Source organism: Scleropages formosus, chromosome 24 (genome assembly GCF_900964775.1).
Source record: "Scleropages formosus chromosome 24, fSclFor1.1, whole genome shotgun sequence".
NCBI classification, from domain to species: Eukaryota; Metazoa; Chordata; class Actinopteri; order Osteoglossiformes; family Osteoglossidae; genus Scleropages; species Scleropages formosus.
Genome location: NC_041829.1, coordinates 10081045 through 10105876, shown reverse-complemented (window position 1 = coordinate 10105876; position 24832 = coordinate 10081045). Strand labels below are relative to the sequence as shown.

The 24832-nt window shown below is 48.1% G+C and overlaps 2 protein-coding genes across 9 annotated transcripts in view; both read right to left on the bottom strand.

Annotated features, from left to right (window-relative positions):
- Positions 1-245: 245 nt before the first annotated feature.
- Positions 246-8123, bottom strand: LOC108936516 (minor histocompatibility antigen H13-like). Of its 2 annotated transcripts, none has more exons than XM_018755921.2 (12): positions 7487-8107; positions 6482-6580; positions 5855-5937; positions 5659-5747; positions 5476-5561; positions 5222-5347; positions 4795-4852; positions 4553-4636; positions 4427-4463; positions 4231-4333; positions 3969-4054; positions 246-1673 (listed from the first exon to the last, which is right to left on the bottom strand). In XM_018755921.2, the coding sequence occupies exons 1-12, from the start codon at positions 7706-7708 to the stop codon at positions 1598-1600; spliced, it is 1149 nt and encodes a 382-aa protein (XP_018611437.2). In that variant the 5' UTR covers positions 7709-8107; the 3' UTR covers positions 246-1597. The 2 variants fall into 2 exon arrangements, with proteins under 2 accessions (XP_018611437.2, XP_029104627.1); XM_029248794.1 differs by lacking the exon at positions 246-1673 and adding an exon at positions 3494-3745 and having other exon boundaries at positions 7487-8123.
- A 1562-nt stretch (positions 8124-9685) lies between these two features.
- The window catches only part of LOC108936514 (nuclear receptor coactivator 3-like), a 34347-nt gene continuing 19200 nt past the window's right edge, over positions 9686-24832 (bottom strand). For 5 of the 7 annotated variants that reach the window (XM_018755918.2, XM_029248782.1, XM_018755917.2 and 2 more), the window contains 21 exons: positions 23463-23567; positions 22539-22699; positions 21370-21470; positions 20989-21163; positions 19910-20092; positions 19716-19802; positions 19483-19620; positions 17722-17869; positions 16315-16955; positions 15069-15952; positions 14845-14962; positions 14573-14764; positions 14102-14335; positions 13887-14007; positions 13544-13715; positions 13137-13439; positions 12388-12513; positions 11648-11888; positions 11324-11504; positions 11059-11218; positions 9686-10441 (listed from right to left, as the gene is read on the bottom strand). In XM_018755918.2, coding sequence (XP_018611434.1) covers positions 10430-10441; positions 11059-11218; positions 11324-11504; positions 11648-11888; positions 12388-12513; positions 13137-13439; positions 13544-13715; positions 13887-14007; positions 14102-14335; positions 14573-14764; positions 14845-14962; positions 15069-15952; positions 16315-16955; positions 17722-17869; positions 19483-19620; positions 19716-19802; positions 19910-20092; positions 20989-21163; positions 21370-21470; positions 22539-22699; positions 23463-23548 — 4464 coding nt within the window. In that variant the 5' untranslated portion in view covers positions 23549-23567 and the 3' untranslated portion in view covers positions 9686-10429. The remainder of the gene's footprint in view (positions 10442-11058; positions 11219-11323; positions 11505-11647; positions 11889-12387; positions 12514-13136; positions 13440-13543; positions 13716-13886; positions 14008-14101; positions 14336-14572; positions 14765-14844; positions 14963-15068; positions 15953-16314; positions 16956-17721; positions 17870-19482; positions 19621-19715; positions 19803-19909; positions 20093-20988; positions 21164-21369; positions 21471-22538; positions 22700-23462; positions 23568-24832) is intronic. The other 2 variants (XM_018755920.2, XM_018755919.2) reach the window with 2 other exon arrangements.

Sequence of the window (24832 nt, the reverse complement as noted above, 5' to 3'; positions counted from 1 at the left end):
GCGACGACTGACACGGGTCCAGCAGAGCCCCTCCGACCTGGCGCCATTTCCCAGAAACCCGTGGGAGAAAATATAAACAGGCTGCTTTGCAGCCGCAGGCGAACAGGTGCTTCTCGGGCTTTGACCCCGTGCTGCGCATGCATCGATACCCAGCTGCTGGATTGAGCTGGCATTCCAGCATGTTCGCATCATGTTACCATGGAGACGGAGACACAAACACACGCACACAGCAGGGTTTATGCATCTCTACTGTGGTAAACACCACGCTTTACTGCAAAAAGGAGCCGCCGCTCACCGCAGGAGGGCAGCGTCCGCTCGCACCGGTACAACAGGAGGAAATATCGATAAGCAGAACAGCAATTCAATACACACCAAGCAAAAAGCGTGGACACGGTACCCCTTCAGAATGACAACGCAAACGGTCCAGAACATCCCTTTCCAGAAAAAGCAAACAAACAAAGTAAAGACACTGCTCACTCCCCATCCCCCAAAAAGGCCAGGTTCAACGTGAGGCTCAGAGTGGAAGCTGATTATGAATATACAAATTGAGGAAATGAGCTGGGCAAATGAGCGTCCCTCAGGAGGGAAATGAAAAATGGAACCAGAAAAGGCAGAAGAACAAGGTGAACACATGAGCGACCTTCCCGGGTGAGCACCAGAGGGCCTGGGACCTCCATGGGGGGGTGAACCTGTGACATGTGACACACACATGATAGACAAAAGGAACACTTTTACAGTCCTCGTGCGCGAGGGGTGTAATAGAAGTCGGATGCAGACGTCAGTCCACGGCCAGCGGTCCACACGGGTGTCACACATCCACCGGAATGGAGGGCAGGAAGGAAGGATTTGGACCCAAACAAGGCAAGCAGCTGGTGTGGTCACAGGTGGCACCGTTGACCGTGGACCGCACCGGACCCCATGGGCTCCGTGGAAAGTTTGTCGCTGCAGCTGGGCAGGCGTCCTGCAACCGGTGGAGTCAACGTTTCAAACAGCATCAGTGGCACAGCCAGGACCCCCCAGGATAGCAAGGGGGTGGAGTCCATAGTCGCCCGTTAAAAACGGGCCAAACAAACGGAACTTTCTAGAAAGTCGTGTATAAAATGTCCGTAGTACAAACACGTGCGCAGGTAGCGAAAAAACGAACACACATCCGCCTTCGTTGGGAAAAAGGCCTTTTCTTTTCCGACAATCGGGCTAAAAAAAAAACCGAAGGACACCGTGAAGGAGAAATAGCACAAGGGTCGCGGAAACGTATTTGCGCGTTCGTAATGACAAAAGCATGACCGTAAATGGAACAAATGCAACAAATATGTTAAGCTCTGGCCTGGAGGAGGAGCGAGACGAGGCGAAGCCCACGAGCGAGCGGAGGGCGACACGTATAAATAATGATACAAAAGTGGAAGGGAGGGGCAACAACCGTCGTCGCGCTCAAACAAACCACTTGGATGCTACAGGGTAGCTGATGTCGCACTTTCATTTAATACACAAACCAATTCCACATACAAAGGCGTCGACAGCACCACCTGCTGGTGCGTGAGGAGCGTGGGGGATGGGGCTTGAGGGAAACCGAGGTGGTGACGGGCAGTGGGAGGAGCTACTACTTTTCCTTCTTCTCCAGCCCTGTCTCTTCCTTGGGCGCAGGCTCCGCCTCTGAAAGGGAGGACTCCTCGTATCTGAAAGAGGCCAATGAGAACACGTGAAGAACACGTACGAAACACGTAAAGCAGACGGGCGTGCACGAGACACTGCTGGGAGGGACTACTTCCTGGGTGTTCTCGCACCTTTAACTGCACCAGATTTGCCGTTTTTCCTTAGAAGAGGCCCTTAACCAGAACCGCTTCAACGGACGCACTCTGGCGTGCGACCGAGTGGAAGACTTCACGTCTGAACCGAACAAACGCACGGATCACAGAGGATCCGACTGGCAAATTTTCAACGTTCGTACAATTTCTAATTCCATTTATTTTGAAATGCATCTTTAGCAGGGCGAACACGGCCTGTGTTTACCCTCCAAACCACCAGATGGCAGTAAAGAGTCCCCAAACAGAAGAGCGGTGCAACTTCCTTCCATAGTGTTTACGGCTCCTGTTCAGCTGAGTATTTAAAAAGCCGGGAGGAGACAGAGGGACACACAGAGACTGGAGACTGAACAGAAGCAAACCCTGGGCTCAAAGCATCCGACCAGTGAGGTTTGAGAACACCACAAGAGGGCGCCACTGAACAGTCAAGGGGTACAGGGGAGGGGGGATTAGCAGGAGACTCCCCCGGTCTCTAAGTGTGAACAGGTGGGACGATGGAGCTCAGCGAGAAGCAGGAGCGCAGGCCAGAGCAGCGCCCCCTGCTGTCGGGGAGCACGGCAGCACATGGCGAACGGAACGTGCCGGAAAGCCAGCTGGGGACCTGCTATTGCACCCAAAGATCCAAGTACTGGCTTCCCTCGCAGAACGAGGTTATTTCACTCCTGAACATCTGCTTGGACAATGAGTTCTTGTACAAAGAGTACACTACCATTGCTTTAATTTAAAATTAGGAATTAAAGTATAAATTGAATTAAATAATTGAAGATCATTTAAATGATTGTGCTCCTGAATTATTAAAAATTCACCCATGCTCCCTTTCCCTCTTGCCATGCTGTTACTGTCTCTAGTTATTGTTTTGTCTTGGGCAGCGGAGCCTCAATGTGTCGACCGTGTTTAGGTCACCTGTGATAAAACAACATTTCAGACGACTGTGTTCTAAACCGAAAGTAAGTGGTAAGGTTTTCCTCTGCCTTTCCGAGTTCTTTTAGCATTTTTCTTTATAATTTTCGTTTACCATTTAGTCTCGTTAAGGGAATTCCAGAGCACAAACCACGCGCGCTGGCGAGTCCGGATTCCCTTAACACCAGTTTGTCACGTGAGCAAAGACGCTGTACTGGTGCACAACCAGAAGACGGAAAATGTTTCGGAAGAAGCTCATTCGGTGGCGGCGGAGGGTTAGTAAAAATTAAGGATCTGCTGCACAGTGTGGGGACCTGCTGGGGGGCATCACAGGCAAGGTAGAGCAGGAATATTGAACCTGCAACCTTCCGTTGAGTCCTGGATGGTCTTCAGCAAGGCACCGGAGCCCTGCTGCAGCAAGTCAGCACAACGGAGTACATTTACATTATTTAATTAGCAGACACTTTTCTCCAGAGCGATTTCCAATGAACTCTATCTACTGTTATCATCTCACACACCTTATGCACCAAGGCGACTTACACTGCGAGATACACTACTTACACTGGGCCACTCATCCATACATCAGTGGAACACACACACTCTGGCACTCACACACTATGGGGGAACCTCAACAGTATGTCTTTGGACTGTGGGAGGAAACCAGAGCACCCGGAGGAAACCCACGCAGACATGGGGAGGACATGCAAACTCCACACAGACTGAGTGGGGATTGAACACACCACCCAGGCGCTGTGAGACAGCAGCGCTACTCGCTGTGCCACCATGCCGCCCCGGAGTAGCAGGTTCTATGCGGGAGGTCTGGGAGAGGGGCTAAGCCAAAGCAAGGGGGCGTGGACAGAGGAGGAACACAATACCTGCCCAGCAAAACTCCGCCCACCTAAAGGGCATGAGGCGTGGGGCGGCGCCGGCGGGGCGAGGCCCGGGACGGCTGCATGGAGTCTGCCAGACTGGCAGGAGAGCCGGACACCATGGGGAAGTGTGTGAGCCGGGGCGTGTGGGGCAACACCTCGACCACCGACTCGTAACTGGCCCCGACGGACGGGGGGGGGGGCACGACCCGAAACACAGACAGGAACACAGCAGGGAAGAGAGACACAGAAAAAGGGGGACTTCAGAAGCAGCAAAGAGACAGACACAGAAACGCGACAGCAACACACAGTTTGTCCTGTAGGAGGCATCGGCCATGGACCTCTGGGACGGGGGGGCAGGGACAGGGAGTACTGAGTACCAGCAGGAGGAGGTCCTTACCTGAACATGTCAGTCAGCTCTCCCTTCACGAGAGCCACGACAACGGGGAAGCCGATGCATGCTGGGACCAGGTAGAGCAGGGCAGGCTGGGAAGGGAGGGGGCGGGGCAAGAACAGGACCAATCAGACTCACGGGTCAGAGAGTCGGAAACACGCAAGTCCACAGCGAAGGCGAAGATGGTCCCACAACAACAAAAACTTTAAACAAATAACTTTAAATAGCAAACAAGTCTGATCCCCCCCACCCCTGCTATGCCCCTCACCTGGGCGTGCTTGAAGGTATGCATGACGAAGATGGTGAGTCCCAGGCCGAAGATGTAGGCAAGGAAGCTGGTATAGAAGTAGGTGCGGGAATCCTTCCTCAGGCTGGGGTGTGGGATGGAAGAGCGCGGTCAGGGTGGCGGGGGGTGGAAATGGGCAAATGAGCACAGCAGTCATGTGACCTACAGCCTCACTCACCTGACATCAAACCGCAGGAGTAGCGCAATGAAGATCCCTGGTTTGGGGAGGGACAGAAACACAGTTACACACATGCACTATCATCTGGGGGTGGGCAGACTGGAGGGGAATACCGTGGTCCCTTACCTGGAATAACAATGTCTCCAAGGCCCAGCATGGCAAAGTTGTTGGCCTCCAGGCCCTTCTCCAGCAGGTCCTGGGGAAACACCACTGGGGGGGCAGGGGGGGGGGGCACAATAAAACAACCAATCAAAGAACTAATTTTCATATTCGTCCCCCAGCCTATGGGGTCAAAGGTCACTGACAGAGCGAAACCCCGAAGCTGTCGTGCAGTTTTCCTACACTAGGACATGAATGATGGAGCTTACGTTTGATTGGTGCTTCGAAGGACTTCGCCACTGTTACCATGACATTGGTCCCAAAAACCTGGTAAGGAAAATTCTTCATTAAACAGCCAGTCGACATTGATGACCGAATAAAGAGTTAGTTCATTACAATTAACACTCGACAGCACTAATCAACGCCAGTTACTGAAGTCAGTCTGCAGCACAAGTACCACACAGCAGACAAACAAGACACATTTCTTGAAGACACTTCCGAACCCTCGCCAGCATGCAAAGTTAATTAGCGTTTGTCAGGACATGGGACCGCAAGGTTGTGGGTTCCAGGTACCAGAGTCGAGTAATTAAAACAGGACTGAATCTGAAGGATTCAGGGACAGACGTGGGTTAAAGTGAGCCGTGTGTGTGTGTGTGTGTGTGTGTGTGTGTGTGTGTGTGTGTGTGAGAGACTCACCCAGAAGACGTCGTAGATGAAGAGCCCCCCCAGGAGGATGCACCCTGTGCTGACGTTGTTGAGGTGCAGCAGCTCGACACCATTGAGGGCAAACGCCAGACCAAAAAGGTTGTTGGCCACCCAGTGCTGGACAGAGAAAGCAGGAGAGATGGGTCCAGGTCAGCAGGTCCAGTGCCACACACACACACGAATCCAAGTCCCCAGGTTCGACTCCCCACACCCCGCAGAGAATGGAAAGTGGTGTCACCGTTTACCTTTTTGAGGACATACCAGATGCCCACGACGGTGCTGATGCATAGACACACCAGGTCTTTGGTGTCAAACTCGTAATTAACAATTTCTGGTGGGACAGAGAGGTTTCGTCCAATCAAATGCGGACAATCAATCGACCAACCGATCAAAGCACGACATTTGTTGAGCAGGGCACCCCGACTCACCCTCCTTGGCCTCGCCGGAGCCCTGGGTGAAGAGCAGCTGGTACTGCCGGTTGGGCAGGTTGGTGGGAAACGCACGGTTCATCAGTGGACTGGCGTGGTAAAGGGGATAGGACTCAGGCACCGCGCTGGACCCCACGCCCACACGCAACAGCGAGGACGGACAGAGAGACAGACAGACACACACGCACATACTCACCTCATGGTGTGTGACAGTGCCAAGATGCCCAGCACAAAGAAGTACATGGACAGCAGTAAGTTGATGTACTCCTGGGAGAAGATCTGCAGGACACAACCATTTACCGTGTTTTATTTACCAGTTCTGCGCTCATAAGCACAGGGACACGAGTAACGTACACTGAATGATACGATCAGCATGATGTTCCAACAACTGGGGCAGCAGCTGGCGTAGCTGTTAGAGTTGTCTTTTTGCAATTAAAGACCCCGGTTTCAAATGCAATCTCCTGCTGTTCTATCACTGTTCATGGTACTTACCGTGAATTGATACAGTACAAATTACCCTCCTGTATTAAACAAATATGATCAGTCTAACTCAAGAGTAAAACCACACATTGCAAGTCACCCAATACTTATCAATACTACAGAACGTTTCGCACACACTGTTTTACTACAGTATCCGATGAGCATAAATGAACGTGTGCTAAATTTACAAAATGTGAAATTACGTTAATAAGTAACAGCGTCCTCATGCTTTGACTTCGTCACTCATTCATTCCCCGTGGCGATCGATGATGTGTCTACGGTACGAGTAGAGTAAACAGGCGAAGGACTGTCGGGTAGACCGGCGGAGGTGCGAGCGGCTCACCTTGAAGAAGAGGTACAGCCCAAAGAGGGTGCAGCTGGCAATGATTGGAAAGCGGGCAGCATCCCGGCTGGTGATGGTTTCCGGCATGTCCGAGGAATTCTGGGAGAAAGAAGGGGAGGGGGGGCGATCATTGTGACGAGTGGGGTGTAGAATCCAAGAGCAGAAAAAGAAAAAGAGGTCAGTGGACTGGCAACCAAGAGGTCTCTCTCAATAGGTGTTCTATAGGACTCAAGAAGAGTCTCGAACCCGCCTCTTTGAGAGCCACTTCCCTCCTGATCTTCTGATAGCTCCATAAATAAGTCCAACACCATCTGCTGTGATTTTCTATGTATTTGCTATTTGAACGTCACTTCTATAGGAGCTGCTGGAGGGATGTGAACCAGCAACATGGTGGTGTCCCACACAAGTTGTGCATCCATAATTCTGCGTCTGTGTCCAATGCTCTCGTCTGCTGTTGATACACTGTTTACTCTGAGCTGTACATCACCATGTAGGAAAGTGACAATGAATGTAAGGTGGTAAGATCAGGTCCCAGGAAGGAAGCTACTGTCTGACTGTAGCAACAGGTGACAGAAATGGGGGGGGACACTATGGTATAAAAGGCTAAACTATAAAACCACAATGTTTGTAAGCAGTTGCAGGGGCAGCAAATGGAAGGCATTTCCCATGATCCTCGCCGTTCCCACACCATTACCCATAAACCTTATCACTACCCACAATCCTCTGTGTTATGACTGTTACCCATTACTCTACCTATTACCCAGGATCCTCCCTATTAGAGTATCGTTACTTACGACCCTCCCCATTACTCACGTCCTCCCCGTTGGAGCATCGTTACTTATGACCCTCCCCCATTACCCATGATCCTCCCTGTCAGAGCATCGTTACCCATGATCCTCCCCGTTAGAGCATCGTTACTCATCATGACCCTCTCCACTAGAGCACCGTTACCCACGACCCTCCCCCTTGCCACATCGCTACCCATGATCCTCCCCGTTACCGTACCTTGCTCTTGGCGCAGCTGACCGAGCGCAGCGCGCCGAAGAAGATGGGCAGCAGCGCCATGAGCACGAGGCTGCCGTACGCCAGCGCTGTGCCCTCGGGGGTGGACACGAAGCGCGTCGCCGTTCCGTTGGCCGCGTCGGTGCCATTAGCCGCCGAGGCATTTAGGACGTCGGGCGGCGGGACTCCGCTCGGCAGCGCCGCTCCCTGCTCCACATCGGCCATTTTCCCGCGCGCGCGACTAACTGGTACCTAGGAGCGCGAGACGGGCGGGCATAAAACGGCGGCCGCACTGCTCTCTTCCCTTTCCCAGTGAACTAAGGCCACGTTTCTGAACTCGCATGCGGAAGTGACGTCACTACCGGCGTCTCTCCGGCTGCGAGGAGGCGGAAGTGTGGGAACTGGCGTCAGCACTCGGCGAAGGCAAAACAAAGCGCCCAGTAAAAGAGAAAGGGGAAGAGTAGGTGTTGGAGTTAAAACGGGCAGACAGAGCAGGAACGTGTAAACAAAGTCGAAATGTGTAAAAAAAAATAAACGAAAATGTGTGTGTGAAGGGACTGGAATCGTAAGGATTTTATTTGTACCGAGTATTCCCCGGAAGACAGTGGAATTTCCATTATGACTCATTCCTGCCGCCGCAACTCACTCTGGACCCCAGTAACTAAGTTTTAATGGTTTTTATTCTGAAAGTGAACTGTATGGTAACGATGTATTTAAATGAAAAGGCAGTTCTGGTCCTAGAACCATGATGGTGGCGGTGTTCGCTACAACAATACAGCAAAGAAATAAAAATGAACACAAACACAAAAAGACAAAGAAGCCGGAGATGTTTAAATAGAAATTTGTATTTACATCAATATTAACATCAAGAAATGAAGAAAAACTGCCATCGTAATTTACACCCTAATGTTGACAACATTCATCCGCTTCCATTATTCATCATGTCACCAAGTCACAGCCAAAGCAAAAATTGGCTTCTTTAAAAACAAGAATTAAAGGCATTAGCGCGGACTACTGTTGTGCTGGATGTGATTCAATATATTTACTTCAAGACTAAAAAACAATTCTAGGCTATTTTATGAAGTAATCAAACAGAACGTCTAGGTTCTTACCAGCAATCAGCTTAAAAAAATGTTTTACCTCAGAAAAATATTGAGTTGCACACAGAGCCGGTTCTCCCATCAAGAACCGTTTCACTGAACTCGAATCTATTTGTGACACAGCGGGGGGGGGGGTTGATTCCCTACGATGCTACAGAAAATCCTCCACTGGCCATGAGAGCAGTGACAAAGATGAGAAAATTGAGCTGCAGAGTTGAAACCTGATCTTTTCTGGAAACATTACACCATGGATGTGTTGTGTTGAAGAAATACACATTTACACTGCGACACAGAATCATCTAACCACAAGGGGTTTAAATCTTTGGATTTTGCACATCCTATAAGGTAGTGACAGACCACTCAGAAAAACAAGGGCAGAATAAAGGTAAAGGAGGAAAAAATGGGACAAAGTCCACCATTAAATCCAGCTCTGTCCATCCACAGCAACTGAAACATTCAATCTCTCTCTCTCTCACACACACACACACACACACACACACAAATTCCTGAACATGCTGCATGTGTGAGCACTGGGAGCATCATGACTGATGCCTGAAGACATAGCAGGTCCCTGCAGCCAAAGAGTCGCATTTCCAGGTACACACCAGGAGGTGAGGCCTTACAAAGCTGCCACCGATGCAACATAAGCAGAAATACCTCTGAAGGTGACAGAAAGATCCGTGCCTCACACTGCGGCCGTGTGTGTACGTTTTCTAGAGCATCATTTCCAAGAAGCTTTTCAGAGCACAATACCCTACTTCAGCCATGGTGCGGAACATCAACATTGATACGTTAAAAAGTAAATAATTAAACATTAAAAAGCACCACCTCACAGCTGAGGATATCCTCTCAGAATGAAAATCCATATTTTTTTCCAGAAATAAAAGTGCCTAAGACGGCTGACTTACCGTTTTGAGAAAGACCTATCAAAATAGGAATAAAATACATCCCAAACTTTACCCGAGCAAAAAAATAACAGGCTGAATTGACCTACATGAAACAGAATAAGAAAAACAGTTTTTACCTATTGAGCCGTACAATCTGTGCAAAAACAGTATATGACCTACAAAAGCAGATATAATACATTTCAAGCGTATTTACAATTCATATTCATGGAAAAAATAGCAAATCTGACATCACATCTAATACTGCAGTACCTTTGCTTTGAATTGATGTTCCTTTTCGGTATCAGTCTACAAGCATAGAAGGAAAGTTTATTGCTAAAAACTGCATAAACAAATATCTGTGCTTAGTTGCTTTCAATTTGTTTTAATGAGTCCTGTTTTAAAAAAAAAAATTGAGTAAGGCTATAATGACTATGAAATATTGCAACAATCCTTTCAATATTAGCCTTTCTGTAAAGTGCAATCGCTACTAAATTAACTGTTTTGTTTGTTGTACCGCGACCCATGGGTAGCCAAAGCAAAGAACGTTTTCCCACAGTGAAGACTACACACTGCGTGACCGCTACACTTCTGTACATGTGAAATGGAGCCTGTTTGTTCCGTTTGCATGGGGCCTGATGACAACGCGCACAGGGATCTTCCTCCAGGGAGGGAAGATGAACGAGCAACTGGTAGAAATAACTTGATAAACATCTTGAGGACAAATAAACAATCCGTGCCCCCCCCCCCCTTCCCCAAGTTTGTGTGTACAAGGTCTCTCGCATTTACAGAAAATTTTGCTCAGCAGACAGAGCATAGAAGAAGCTCAAGATGTGGAGTGGGACAAGCAAGTGGCAGGGGGCAGAGTACATCTGAACCAAGTGCCCCACTCACAAGCTTTAAGCACCCAGACAGAGCTGGATCCTTAACTGTGTTCACAGTGAGGTGTCCTCCAGGGAGGATCAGCAATACTTCTGCAGAAGAAACAACAGGAAGAGACTGTCGGACACAAGCAGATCTTGAAAAAACATCAAGTGCATTCTACATGCCTTGCCAAAAAAATAGTCATACATTTTTTCCACCAAAAATTTAAACTTCCTGCCTGATCTTCAAACACAGGGAAAGTAATTCAAAACTTAATTTCAGAATTGGATACCTTCGCATCCAGGTTTACATTCAGCATGTTCAAAAACAGTTCTCTTAGCATTTTCCTTTTTTTATTCCGTCCCTTTCACCATTAATCTTAGTATTTTGTTGCTTCATTCTGTCGATGTCAGGCAGTACAACGATGCAGTTGATGCCTCACAGCTCCTAGGCTGTTTTGGTGTGGGTCTGAAAACAGCTCAATCTGTGTTGAGTTTAAATGTTCTCTTCATGTTGGTATGAGTTTCCTCTTTCAGGAAAATTAGTGACCCTAAATTGCCTGTTCTGTGTGTGACTGAGTGAGACAGACTGCCCTGTAACAGACTGGCACCCACAGTGTACCCTGCCTCACACCCTACCCCATCTTTTGTTTTAAATTGATGTTCCTTCCAGACAAGCTCTCGACAACCACAACCTTGCATTGCATAGGTAACGTATGGTCCCGTACCTGTTCAGGTCCCATTGGCATCCGCCCCATGCCCATAGGGTTCACGCCCATCTGCCCTGGCATTTGGCCCATGTGTGTGCCATTACCCCCGCTGACAGGCATAGAGCCATTCATCATCATGCCCCCGTAGGGTGATGGGTTCCCCTGCTGGGTATAGGAGCTGCAGGAGAAGTGAGAGAAGTGAGATTAGTATCTCACTCAGGGCTGAGACAGCAGGGCTAAACTCAAAACTCTGGCCACACTAGAGCTCAGATGCTGCAAACACCTGTTTCGGACCAATCCCCCTTGCGGCCAGCCCTTCACATCAGTTGACTGGTACATGGGACCACCCTGTGGGTGCTGCTGCATCATCGGATTCTGGCCAGGACCCATGCGACCAGGCATCATGTTGCCAGGGGGGCTTCCTGCCGAGCTTGCAAATGAGGGGTCCCCCTGCTGATTCATCCCTGAAAATTCAGAAACGGAGGTACACAACACATTCCAGTTAAGTTCAAACTATATGTTTGTGTGCGCGCAATGACGAAGTACACAGGAGGCCTGAGCAACATGCCCTGAAGCAGAGGATGTCCCTATAGGGAAAACCCCTTACCGTAGTTACTCCCATAAGGGAAGGCTTGCTGCTGCTGCCCTGGCTGGCCCATGGGGCTGCCTGACATAGGGTGCTCAATGCCTGGGGGTGCTGTGACGTTGGGTGGGGGACTGAAACCCCCTGCAGCAGCTGCCTGCTGCTGCTGTTGCTGCATAAGCATCATCATCCTCTGCCTGCGTAGCTGCATGTTCATCATCTCCCTGTTCCTCTGTGCCACCATCTGTGCATTCAGGAAGCCAGGCTGTGAAGGAAAAGTTAAGGGCACATAAACTATTTGCGAACCCAGATTTTGAATGCTCATGGTCACAATCACCTTTCAATTTCCCACTGTGTACATGCAGCTACGCGTGTAATAGGCATCAGCAAAAACGCTGGTATCGAACAAACCCACTGCAATTGTCTGCATCTAAAACACTTATGAAAAATTTTTTTTTTTTTTTGAGTTTAATGTCTTGGAGAAAAGTGTCTCATAAAAGCATAAATGCATTCTAAGGCATAAGCAGATGTCCCATAAAGCTGAATTCGACCCATGGTGACTTGCATGGCTTTCAAGGTACAGGAGGGCATGAGGTGTTTTACCATGGCCTTCTTTCACACATCTTTAGATTCTGAACACAGAACAGGCAAACTCCATACAACCTGAGGCAGATTCAAACCTATGCTTGAAAACCCAGCTCAGGCACTGTGAGGCATCTGCACTGTGCTCTACAAGTTATGAAAACAGTATGGGGGGGACCTACCTGGTTGCCCACACCAGGCTGCATACCAGGTTGCATGCCAGGCTGTACACCAGGCCGAAGTCCAGGGCCTCCCACAGGAGGACTATCCATCTTCACACCCATCCCTTGACGACTCTGGTTCATGAACTGCCATGAACAGCAGAAAAAAGTTCTAATTTCCATCCATTAAAATCATCTCCAGAACAGAGGGACAGCAGTCCTGACTATGCAATAAACTGCAGGAGAGTAGTACTACAACTGAACATTTGAACAGTACTACTAGTTTTGATCATGTCATAACTTTTTTCAACAGTGTTGAACTGAATTAGCGTTAATGGAATAACTGCAGGATTCCAGCAGGTCACGAATGATATATTGTTAATTCAGTAAATCAGGGCTTGAAAAGACACAAGGTTGATTAAACCAGTAGAATTTTAATATCTTTTTTTAATCTTAGTTTTGGGGTGGGGAATTACCAATACAGATATGTTTTCTACATTTTGATTTAATGCAATTGACAATGATAGCTAGTTGATAGTATTCTGTGATTTAAAATCAGGCTAACAAAATCCCAGATAACACTCAGTTTAGAGCTCAGCTGAAAATACAACCAACATACACTGTAGCCCCCAATGACTTTGGTCAACGAGCCCTGTTCTACTGGAGTAACTCCAGAGAAAAGCAGCCACCACAGCACACTCATGCCCTACTGTGACAGACAAGCCCACAACACCCTAGTCACTAGGAGGGTGAAAAGAATGATGTTGTACCTGCTGCCCCTGAAGCCTCTGCTGCAGCTGCAGGCGGAGTGGCTTGGTGGCATTCATCATGCGTGGTCGCACCATACCAACGCGGGGGTGTACACCTGGCCCTGGGAACCCACCCTGGCCCATGGGAGCAACTCCTGGGCCAAAACTCTGAGGCTGGCCTGGTCCAGGACCACCTCCATAGGCTTGCTGCATAGTCATGCCTGGTGCCCCTGGGAAGGCTTGGCCATACGTGGACTTCTGGTCCATTGAGATAGATGGGTCCTGTCCAGAAAATGGGTCCACTGGTTGTTCTGTCCCTTGACCCTGTGGGGGTTGGGGATCGCATCAAATGATTAGATCCGATGTCACACAATGCAGACAGATCAAAAGCAATTGCTTTATTTACACAACCAGCAAATGTGGACAACCTGGCTGACAAGATCGGGAATGCCTAGCGCCCGGTCAATTTCCTCCAGCGCCATCACATCTGTGTTGTTCAGAAGGCTGTCCAACTGGTCTAACAGTGCACGCTCATCACTCTGCCCCTCACTGCTGGTAGGGGGTGCCAGGAGCTCGTCAAGGGGGCTCCCATACGGCCTCCTGAAAAGCATCAGGGTGGGAGAGGTTACATTCCAGCCTCTTATCCCACAAGGAAATATTTGCTGCCTTTTCCAGAACAGCCTCTTTAACAGCCACTGCATACACAAGGGGGGGGGGAGAGAAGAAGAAAAAGCCATCCCCTGGTGGAAAGTGGCAGAGTGGAAGACCGACCTGCCACGATTGCCAGGGCCTCCATGTTCCATTCCCATTGCTCCATCTGGCCAAGAAAGGGAGGAACTGGGAGCACCCTGTGGTCCAAATGGACTCAAACCCATGTTTCCATCACCTGGACCTAAGAGACAATAGACCAATGAGTCCATTTTTCCCCTCTTAATGCTATCTCAGCATGACGACGGCACACAAACATTAAAATCTAATCTACGCACCCATATCCATCAGCTGCTGCTGCAGCATAGACCGGCTTCCAGGAATGCTATTGGACCGGCTGACTAGTGGACCTCCTCCCATCATGCCCCTGGAGTTGTAATCCATTCCAGGGCGGGGCACTGGAGGGTGGCTTGCCGAGCCCACTGGACTGCCACTAGATCGTGGCATTCCCCAGTCAATAGAGCCCCCCACTGGTGACCGATGGGGGCCTCCCATCCCCATGTTCATCATTCCTGCAGGGACACAGAGCAGTAAGCTCTCCAGCAAGTAGTCAGAGCTTAAACATATAGCCTGAATACTCAAGTGATGAGGAATAAAAAAATCACAGATGTCCAACATCCGCATCTGAATATTCTGTTGCATTTTTTTTTTCCTATTTAACTGATTAGAGGTCTTGCACTCTAAACCAGGCCATCTGCAAAATGAACTTAAGAAGCCTTTATTTGTTCTGGTGCAAGACAGACACCCACCCGTATTGCCAGGAAAACCGTCGGGCCCACCTATCGGAGCTGTGCCATCTGCACTTTCTTGCTTCACTGGGCCAGGACAGGGGGCACTGCGACGACCTCCGGGACCTATGGCCAGAGGGGGCTTGGAGTCCACAGACAAGGCCCTCTGGAAGGGAGCACGGGGAGTTATACCGGGACTCCTGGTGTCTGAAACTGGAGAGGAGCATTGATCTTATCATTCTAGGACTGAACACCCTGGTGACACATTTGGGTTAACAGGAAACAGAACTCACCATGGCTGCTTTCTGGGCAGCTGCCTGGCTTGCTGCTCCCATCACCTCCATCTGCTGTTGTCCCATCTGGGTAGAAGCTAGGTTCTGAGCTCCTGAGCTCCCCAAGGATGGACTCCAGCTGGTATATTAAGATAATATCAAACACATGGAAGTTCTTCACCTGTTCTATGTGCTTGAGAAATCCAACAGATGTAAGGCGGGTTGATTCACTAGGCCCATATTACCTCATCCGCAGGTTCTGTCTTTATGCGGCCTTCATGGCCCTGGGGGGTGGAGGGTGCCCCATGCGAGGTGCTGCACGCCTTGGTCTCCAGCTCCTCCATCTTGGACTTCATGTCTGAGGGCTCTTTTGAATCATTTTTATTGAGGAGGTAGTGCAGCAGGGCATTTCTCTTCTCTTTCTTGGGACTATGCTGTTCCTGTTTTGTGGTCCCATTCCCAGTCCCACCCCCACCTGCAGGGTCCACCCCTCCAGGGTCTTGGCCACCGCCCACAGACTTCCCTGTGGCCTCAGCAGTGATCCGAGCCACATCATCAGGGGTGTTACCATTCTGTAAAAGCTTATGCAGGATCTTGTGCTTCTCCTGCAAGGGGTGTGAAAAGTGGGCGGAGGCTGCTGATCCGGTAGAAGAGGAAGAGGATACCCCACCTTGGACTGTCGGTCCTGCCCCGGAAGATGAAGATGAGGAGACTGTAGTCGAAGAAGGGCTAGCAACACAGCCGCCCGGTACAGAAAGTTCTTCAGTGGGGGAGGTAAGGAGTTGCAGCAATTTCCGTTGGCCCTTGCCATCCGGCAGGCGCCTGGACGGGGGCTCAGAACTGGACATGCCACCCCCTTCACCAGCTTCCTTGTGCTGGGTAACCTGGCCATCTGGCCTTTCCATGCCTCCTTCCTGCACTGGGGCACTCGGCCGGGGATCAGGGCTCTTGGAGGCATGGCCTTGGGATGGAGAAGCATTGGCACTAGGAGAGCTGTCAGACCTGTGGGCAGGTGGGGTCAGGGTGGAACTGCCTACACCCTCACTGATAGCTTGCAGGGCATTGAGGGAACTGCTGGAGAAGCTGCCAGACCCACCAGTGCTGCCTGGTCCCAGAGGAGAATGCAGACCTGGGCAGAAACACAGGTGTAATTTTCAGATTCTACTGGGGAAAGATTTTGGTGAAAGAAATTGTCTACCAAACAGATACACATGCATATAAATATTTACAAATAAATACAGGGATATTGCACATGTTGATGGGCTGAACTGATCAACAATAGACCATAGAAATAGAAAAGACATTGAGTTACTTTAGTTTGAATATTATAGCTTGAAGTGGAAAAACATCAAAATAAGCTGACTTCAAGGAAAACCTTTATAAATGTTCTAACATCTCACTACACACAACTTATGACAAGTATGACAGCTTCTGCAGAAGGGCTGAAGTAGTTCAGAGTTCCATAACAGAGGGACTTAATGACCGACATACCTCCAGGGGAAAACTGGTTTGCTCCTGTTTTGGGGCTTCCTCGCATCCTGGGGGACATCATGAGATTTGGTTGGGGTGCATTCATTCCTGGACTGCCATGGGAGGGGCTGTTCATGCCCAGGTTATACCCTGTGCCCTGGAATGGGGCTTGCTGAGGCTGCTGCGGTATGACTGGCTGGTTCATCTGATTCATTGGGTTCATAGAGTTCATTTGATTCACAGGATTCATCTGATTCATTGGGTTCATTTGGCTCATCTGGCTCGAGTTCATTTGATTTATCAGATTCATTTGGCTCATCGAGTTCATTTGATTCATCTGATTCAGCGGATTCATCTGATTCACCGAGTTCATTTGACTCATTGAGTTCATCTGATTCATAGGGTTCATAGAATTCATCTGATTCATGGGGTTCATCATATTTAGCTGGTTCATAGGGTTCATATGACTCATCTGGTTCATGGGTACCATCCTGTTGCTGCCACTCCCATACATGCCCCCACTCATAGGGCCTCCATGGCCTGGCTCACTCATGCCATAGGCTCGGCTCATTGCCATACCCGTGTCCCCTCCAGGGGGCAGGTTCACCTGGACATCAGAGTTGCCATTCCCCATGCTCTGAGGACGATATCCATTTGCCTCCCTGCAACATACAGGAGCAGGGTCAGTTGTTTCTCATGCTCCACAAGAAACTGACAGAGCCCTTACTCAGAAAGGACTTTTTAAACTTACCTAATGAAAAATGCTTACTTTTGACACAGAAAAACATTTTGTCTGGGAATCCCTTTGTAGCGACTTGATGCCGATTCCTACTGAACAAGTTTGCCCAAGAGCAATGGATTATGGCTTCTGTCCTTGCAGACCTTGATTTTTGTATTTCCTGACTGCACTGAATTTCTTGGAAGAGGTAGCCCACACAGGCCCCTTCTTGTATACTGGAATGCCCAGTAGGCTTAGCCTACAACTGATACTTGAATTCCAAGAAATTCACTTTCCTCCCATCTCCTTGGCATGGTAGTGTGCTTTCCTTTCAACAGCTTGCAGATAGCATATTTAAGGACAGTGCACTAGTAACTAACCTGTGCTGTTAATCTTCAGCTTTGTTTTGTCAGCTTGCATTTATTTATTTAGCAGACGCTTTTCTCCAAAGCGACGTACATCTCAGCGAAAGTTATTCATCACCTCTTTGTGCTTCACTGCACAGTACTCTAACCTTTTTGAGAAAAGTACTATAAAAAAAATATATTTTTCCAGACTTGCTTTAAAAAAAAAAGAAGTGTCTGCTTTGCGAGCCTCCACACTTTTTGTAGCTGTGCTACTGCGAACTCCTCAGGACCTGACAGACTAGTGTGGCATGTGTCCGAGGATGGGCCGAACAACATGTGCAGGGCTTGCGGGAAGAATCTTGCCTGTGCAACAGGTGTGTGGATATGAAGCCCTGCGGCTCATTTGTCATCTGGTTTCGGCACAGGGTACTCTTGGTCTGCGCAGCAACCACAGTGCCATCTGACAGTGAAAATCGGTACATCGGGGTCTCAGCATGGCCTTGCCTGAACACTATGGACATGGGGAATGACCAAGAGAGAGTCAGCATCTTAATTTAAGTTTTTCCTCACATATTATGAAGCAAAAATGCATTTCATTTACAACCACTTACACATGCAAAAAAAAAAAAAAAAGTGAAGATTACATATTTTTATACACAGTGGTGCTTGAAAGTTTGTGAACCCTTTAGAATTCTCTATTTCTACATAAATATGACCTGAAACATTATCAGATTTTATGTAGTTGAACACTTGCATTGAAGAGAACCCAATTAAACAAATGAGAAAAAAACAAACTGAGGAAAATGATTCAATGTTACCTGTGTATGGCAAAAGTATGTGAACCAACGATTATCAATTCATTTGAAGAGGAAATTGGAGTCAGATATTTCAATCACTGGAATGACAATCTGCTGTAAGTGGGGGAGACCCTGCCTTAAAGAACAGAAATCTAGAGCTTCAGTATCGAAGTCTGATACATTTTTGTGGAAGTGTGTCATGGCTCGAACAAAGATGATTCCTGGAGACCTCAAAGTTAGTGATACTCGAGGCTGGAAAAGGCTACAAAACCATTTCTAAAGAATTTGGACTCCCCCAGTCTACTGTCAGGCAGAATGTGTACAAATGGAAGAAATTCAACACCATTGTTATCCTCCTCAGGAGTGGCTGACCAACAAAGATCACACCAACAGCAAGGCATGTAATAGTCTGGGAGGTCACAAACAAACTCAAGGTAATGTCTAAGGAACCAAAGTCCAAGGAACTTTTGCATTGGCTAATGTCAGTGTTCATGAGTCCACCATCAGAACACTGAACAACAACAGTGTGCATGGCAGGGTTGTAAGGGGAAAGCCACTACTTTCCTAAAAAGAACATTGCTGACCATCTACAGTTTGCTGAAGACCACATGGATAAGCCAGAAGTCTATTGGAAGAATATTCTGTGGACAGAGAAGCCCAAAATAAAATTTTGGCTTGAATGAGAAGCATTGTTTGGCAAAAGGCAAACACTACATTCCAGCATAAGAACCTTATCCCATCTGTGAAACGCGGTGGTAACAGTATTATGGCTCAAGCCTGCTTTGCTGCCTCTGGACCACAATGGTTTTCCATTACGATGGAACTATGAATTCTCAGTTGTACAAGCAAATTCTACAGGAAAATGTCAGGGTATCTGTCAGTGTTCTGCAGCAAGATGCTAAAGATGCCAGTCGTTCTACCAAACAACTATTAAAGCAAAATAAAGTTAATGTTTTGGAATGGCTGAGTCAAAGTCCTGACCTTAATCCTATAAACTATTGTGGAAGGACCTAAAGCAGGCAGTGCATGTGAGAAAGCCCACCAACTAAACAGCTTCAGCTCAGGGATAGAAGTGGGAAATGGGAAGAAATTCCTCTAAGCCAATCTGAAGGATTGATGAACAGTTACCAGAACCATTTTGTTCCATTTACTGCTGCACGGGGGGGTTCACACCAGTTACTGAATGCAAATGTTCACATACTTTTGCCACATTGACATGTGACATCTGGCCTGGGATGTGAAACTGGAACATGACCCTAACCAGAGCAGTGTTCCTGGTAAATATCCAGACTGACTAAGGAGAGGAAAGTCCTGTAAATCTGCAAACCTTCATGGTAGTGGCGTTTGCTGGACCAGGGCTGACCATCACTGTACAGAAACATCTGCAGGCATCGGCGCAGAATGTCCTCCCAGCCAGGCCGCATAGAGGACCGCAGGGACCCAGGGTCAATGTGTATCAGTTTGCCTACTCAGAGAGAGCGGTGAGAAGTCATGATCTGAGAAGCAACCGGATGTTATGATTGTTGCAGGAGCTGAGGGTCTCGCAGGCGGGGGTCTAACCTGAAAGCTCATGCCGGGTGTCAAATCTGTCTGCTTGCTCCATGGCCGCAATGCGACGTGCCACACAGATCATGCAGGACTGGAGGTCTGGGGGGGAGAAAATATCTAAATACACTGCTCCCATAATCCCATGTGGTAATTAAGCAGTCAAAACCTAGTGTGAAATCAGCTTTCTTCCCTTCCCCTGCTCTTACCTTCGCCTTCTTCCATCATAGCCCGCGGCTGAATCAGAGCAAAACACTGCATGGTCTCATACCGGGAGGCATCAGGGGGACCCTGTTCAGGGGGGCCCTGGCCATACTTCACCAGCATGCGACAGTTGAAAGTGTGGCTCTTCTGGCGAGGAGTCTCCCCCCGCCAGGACATGCCGTTCACTGCTGAGGACAATGATGAAAAGAGGAAGACAGACAGAAGTTAGTCCCGCATTCACATGACCGCAGAATATGGCAATGCAAGTCAGCTGGAGCTGATGCTGTTAAGTGCTATGGAGTCGATGTTGACTCCTGGTGACCTCATATACATAATTCTAGAAGGTTATGCCCTCCATTTTTGTGCTTAGTGTAGAAAGGTGTGCACTCATTGTGACATGGTGCTGGTTGTCACTACAAATCTTCTCACACACTGGTAACCTCAGTCATTATTTGTGCTTCTAGTAACACTGACTTTCTTACAGTACTACAGGACGCACTACAGTTCGAAAGAGTTGATATTTTTCCTGTCCTGCTTGTTCATTGCTCAGCTTAAACATCTATATAGGGTCATAGAAAATATATTTCACTGCACACTAATCTTTGTCATTGTGGAGTCATAACCTCATCTGATGATCTTAACTTTCTCTGCAGCTCTGCCAAATGCTAGTCTCCTGCTTATCTCTCAACTGCTAGATCTTATTGTTGATTACTGACCCCAAAAGGCAGAAGTCCACCTGTATCTTCACCACAAACACTAGCGTATACTACCCCAAACATCATGACTTCAGATTTAAATCAGTCTCATTTTTCATTCTCTGCCGTGACTTTTTAAACAGGATTTTAAGGTTGTATTCATCCTGATTGTAACAGACTGAATCCATCGGTAAACAGCTGACACCATCTGATAAAGACAATGGGTTGTTTTTGGAGGTTGCAGCATGTGTCAAGGTTAGACTCAGAGGATGGTCAGCTGAGAAGACCAACTCTTCACCTTCTGAAAGATTCTCCACCAAATTCCACAAACATAGCTTGTTCTGGGATTTGGAAGACATGCAAGGCCCTTCAGACAAGGCTGCACTCACCGTTAGATTTTGGCAGGTTCCTGTGGAACTCCTCACGATCCTCCTGGTGCAGGATGTTGTAGACACTGGTACCAATCAGCTCTTCTTGCTTAAACTGCAGGTACTGGGTCACATTGTCTGACACAAACACGACGGTGCCGTCGCGGTTCACCACAAACAGGAAGCCATCAAGAGCCTGGAGGGGAACAGGAGACCAAAATCTCATTTCACCACACCTTCACAGCTAACTATTTACTCAAAGAATGCTCCAGCAGGTGTTAAGACAGAAATTTTAAACCAGCAAAACCCAAATACCTTATTACTTTTCTCTAAGTTTTCATTTTGGAGAAAAGCATCTGATAAAGACATGTAACTACACCTAAATTCCCCTGACAAGCCTACCTGCAGCAAGAGTGGTCCCAGGTGATCCTTGTCAATGACCCCCTGCCCTGTGGATGAAACATCTGCTTTCTGAACATCCTCCTCACTGGAGCAGGTTTTCCCTGGGGCACAACAAAAGAGGTGGGTCAAATGAGTCATTTTCTGCAAGGGTCCACATCACACCTCAATGCTTGTGGACCTGTTCAGTGCCATCATCTAGCGCTTGTGTGAAGCAAGACACCACATGACCCATGAAAGGCTACTCTAAAGCTCTGTTATGTTGAATACAGAGACTTCAGTAGAATATGTGATTCTCAGTTCCTGTTTTGAACAATAACTTCATCCTCTTCCACAGAGCCAAGCGACAGAAACCAGGTGTAAGCTGACAGCCAACAGGGGGCAGCATTGTTCAGTATGAGGCCACAATTACTGGACACAAACAGAATGTACACATGGCGTTGGCGAGTGACGTCTGGAACAAGGTGGAGATTAACAACAGGGCACTCGGCCCACCCCTTACCCCACCCCCACGCTGTATGCAGCGCAGCTGAAGATGGAACGAATTAGCCACTGCCAGCATTTTACTGAGGGGGAAGTGGATGTGTGGCCACGACTAAAAGGCACAGAAAGGTTTTCAGAATGAGGTGGGGTTAACCTAAATTGCAACTTCAAGCAACTAGGCATCTACAAAAATCAGCACACCAAAATTGAATCAACTGGTTGAGCAAGACCTGTGTTGCCAAATTAAATGTTTCAAACACAAAGCCAAAGGTCAAGCTCATATAGTGAGTGTAGCCAGCATTTCAAAACACCCTCTGAACAAAGTACAGTGTAAATTTTAACAATGCAGGAGAGAGAGCGGCAAAAAGCAGTAAGAGCAGTTTTGTTCTTCACTTCCTGTAACTATGGTAACCTCTTGTGCACAAAGTCACGGCTAAGGGCAACTCCCCCCCCCCCCCCCCACCAGAAGGTGAAGCTTCTGAGAAACGACAGTAGTTTCTTATTGGCCTCATCACTAGACTCCTCTTAATGCTCTTATCCAGGGTGACTATGGTGTTCTGCAACTGCATGCAAAATATCACACGCAGCAACTACATCAATAATCCAGGGCTGTTACAGACAGGAATGCCAGAAACTGGTAAAGAAAGGTCATAACCAGGGAGCCCCCAGTGGAGAGAGAGGATCCCCACCTTGCTCTTTGATCTGGCGAATCTGTCGCACCGTCTCCCTGAGGATGGCGCACTTGTCCGGCTTGACATTGAAGCTGTCTATGTCGCTGAGGTTAGCCGAGATTAGCTCGGCCAGCTCCTCGATGTACTTGCTCTCTTGCTCCCGTCTCCTCTTGTCACAGCTGAGGGAGAAAAGGGGGGGGGGGGGCCCTCACACCATTACTAATGAAACACTGCATTCATCACAACTGCCAAATCATAAGTGAGAAGCTGGGAATGGAGCTGCACAGTTCAGAGCATTTCATTATTCAGTCGACCAGAAGAAGACTCCTTAATCCAATCAGCACTCAGGCCAAAGACATCATGCATAAGTCCTGAATCAAATATGCATCTTTACATGACACCAGCTCCTCACCTTACAGTCGGGAACAGGATTCTGTACGTAATTGTTTGCAACTCCAAAGTCACTTTTACTGCTAAGCCACAATAAGTAAAAGGTTAACATAGCTGCCCCTCTATTTACAGTTGGCTAAAGCAAAAATATTTTGCAGAACCCATCATAAATGCTATGGAAAACTATTTTGATAGTAACTTCAAGCTACTTTAAAACTAATTTTAAATAGCTGAAAATGTAACATGTCACCACAAAATACCATTCCAATGTCGACCATTAACCAATTTATCCCATAAACACATGCAACGTTCCTCTTTAAAAATTTGTAACTTGAATGTTTGGAACACAACCAGTCAGTATGCTTTAATAACTGCTACACAGACAGTTGTTACTTAAGACCTTAATGTACATCCTTTGGTCAGCTTATCCACTATGCCACCCAGGAACTTCAACCAAGAAAGAGCAATGCTCAAGGGCTGTGTCAATGGCAGCTGACAGGTCCTTGATGGAAATGACACGCAAAAATGCCCCCTACAGGCAGGAAAACTCACCCCAGGCTTGGCGTGTCACAGGTCGAAAGCTTGCGTTTCCGGTCGGAGCATAGCTGCTCCAAGGAGTTCTCCCCCATTCCGCTCATTCTGAGCGCATATCAGCACCTGGGATCACAGGAAGGTCACAGAGGTCAGGAGAGGTCAAACCTGATCACCATCAGTACCTTCTCTTATTACAAAAGACACACAAGTCTTTTCTCACCAGGTATTCAAACCCATGTCTCAACCCTAACACCAGTAGAGGTGCTTGCACAGAACCTCTTACACAATTCAGTTTCACACCTTCTCATTCCTACAGTTAGACACTGCAATCGGTTCAGCCCTCAGAAGATGACCCTCAGAGGTCAACTATGATTGGCTAAGGTCTGAAAGCAGGCAGACAAACTGGTTCTGATTGGCCAGATACAGGATAGGGCGGGGGAACGCACTGTAGATTCATTGAACAGAAGAGTCCTTTGTACTTGAGCTCAGTGGGCTATGTAGGTGGTCTCACAATCGGTGAAACAACAACAAACAACAACTTTGCAGTATTTCATTGAACGGCGACATATTGTGTAGTGGACAGATCCGAAGGTCTGAGGTTCAAATCCTGCCTGCTGCTGTTGTACCCTTGAGAGAGGTACTTACCCTAAATTGCTCCAGTAAAAACTACCTAGTTCTATAAATGGGTAAATTGCAGGTGGCTTCACAGTCACTTTGGAGAAAAAGTACCAGCTAAATTAATAAATAAATGTAAGTGTAAATGAAGAAATGTGATCTCCATACCAGCAGCAGTTTCCAGCCCAGTTATTTGAACACCTTGAACACATGGCTGTCAAGAAGAGGAATTGCTGTAGAAAGGACACGTGTGCACAAGCATGCCAAGAGAATTCAGTAACAGAGGGAGAGGGGGAGACAGGCCTGGGGGCTGTTCTAGCTGTGTTACCTAGCGCCTCACCGCCCGCCCCACACACAGGCTGTGGAGCAGTCATGTAATTATTCTCACTACTGGAGCTCAGGCAGGCGCTGCCGTCAGTGGTGGGGGCTTATTAGGCGTGTCCTGAACCCTTCTTCTCCACACTGAAATGCCCTCAAACCCCTCCTTTGCACTCTCTCTCTCAGGCAGCAGTCCTTTCAGACTGTCTGTCTAATGGCACATCTATTCATCCCCTGCCGTCTCCATTCCCGTCTGTCTCTCGGCCTGCCTGTCCACAACCGCTTTACTCCTCTACATCTCTCTCCCCACCTTGCTCCCTCCCTGCACTGAGAGCCATTCTTTGTTTTGCACCCTGGTTATGCACTTTGTCCCACAGGGGGGAGGGACAGAGAAGAGACAAGCATTTTTTTTAAACTCCTCTTCTCCTACAGCTGAGGTCTGGAAGAGATTACAA

What these genes read in the sequence shown, in the direction of transcription:
- LOC108936516 (XM_029248794.1), bottom strand. Translation starts at nt 7,708, where the DNA reads ATGGCCGATGTGGAGCAGGGAGCGGCGCTGCCGAGCGGAGTCCCGCCG. An exon ending in GCACTGTCACACACCATGAG is followed by an intron (nt 5,748 to 5,854) that starts GTGAGTATGTGC and finishes TTACCACGCCAG; the next exon opens with TCCACTGATGAACCGTGCGT. An exon ending in ATACCTTCAAGCACGCCCAG is followed by an intron (nt 4,055 to 4,230) that starts GTGAGGGGCATA and finishes CTCCCTTCCCAG; the next exon opens with CCTGCCCTGCTCTACCTGGT.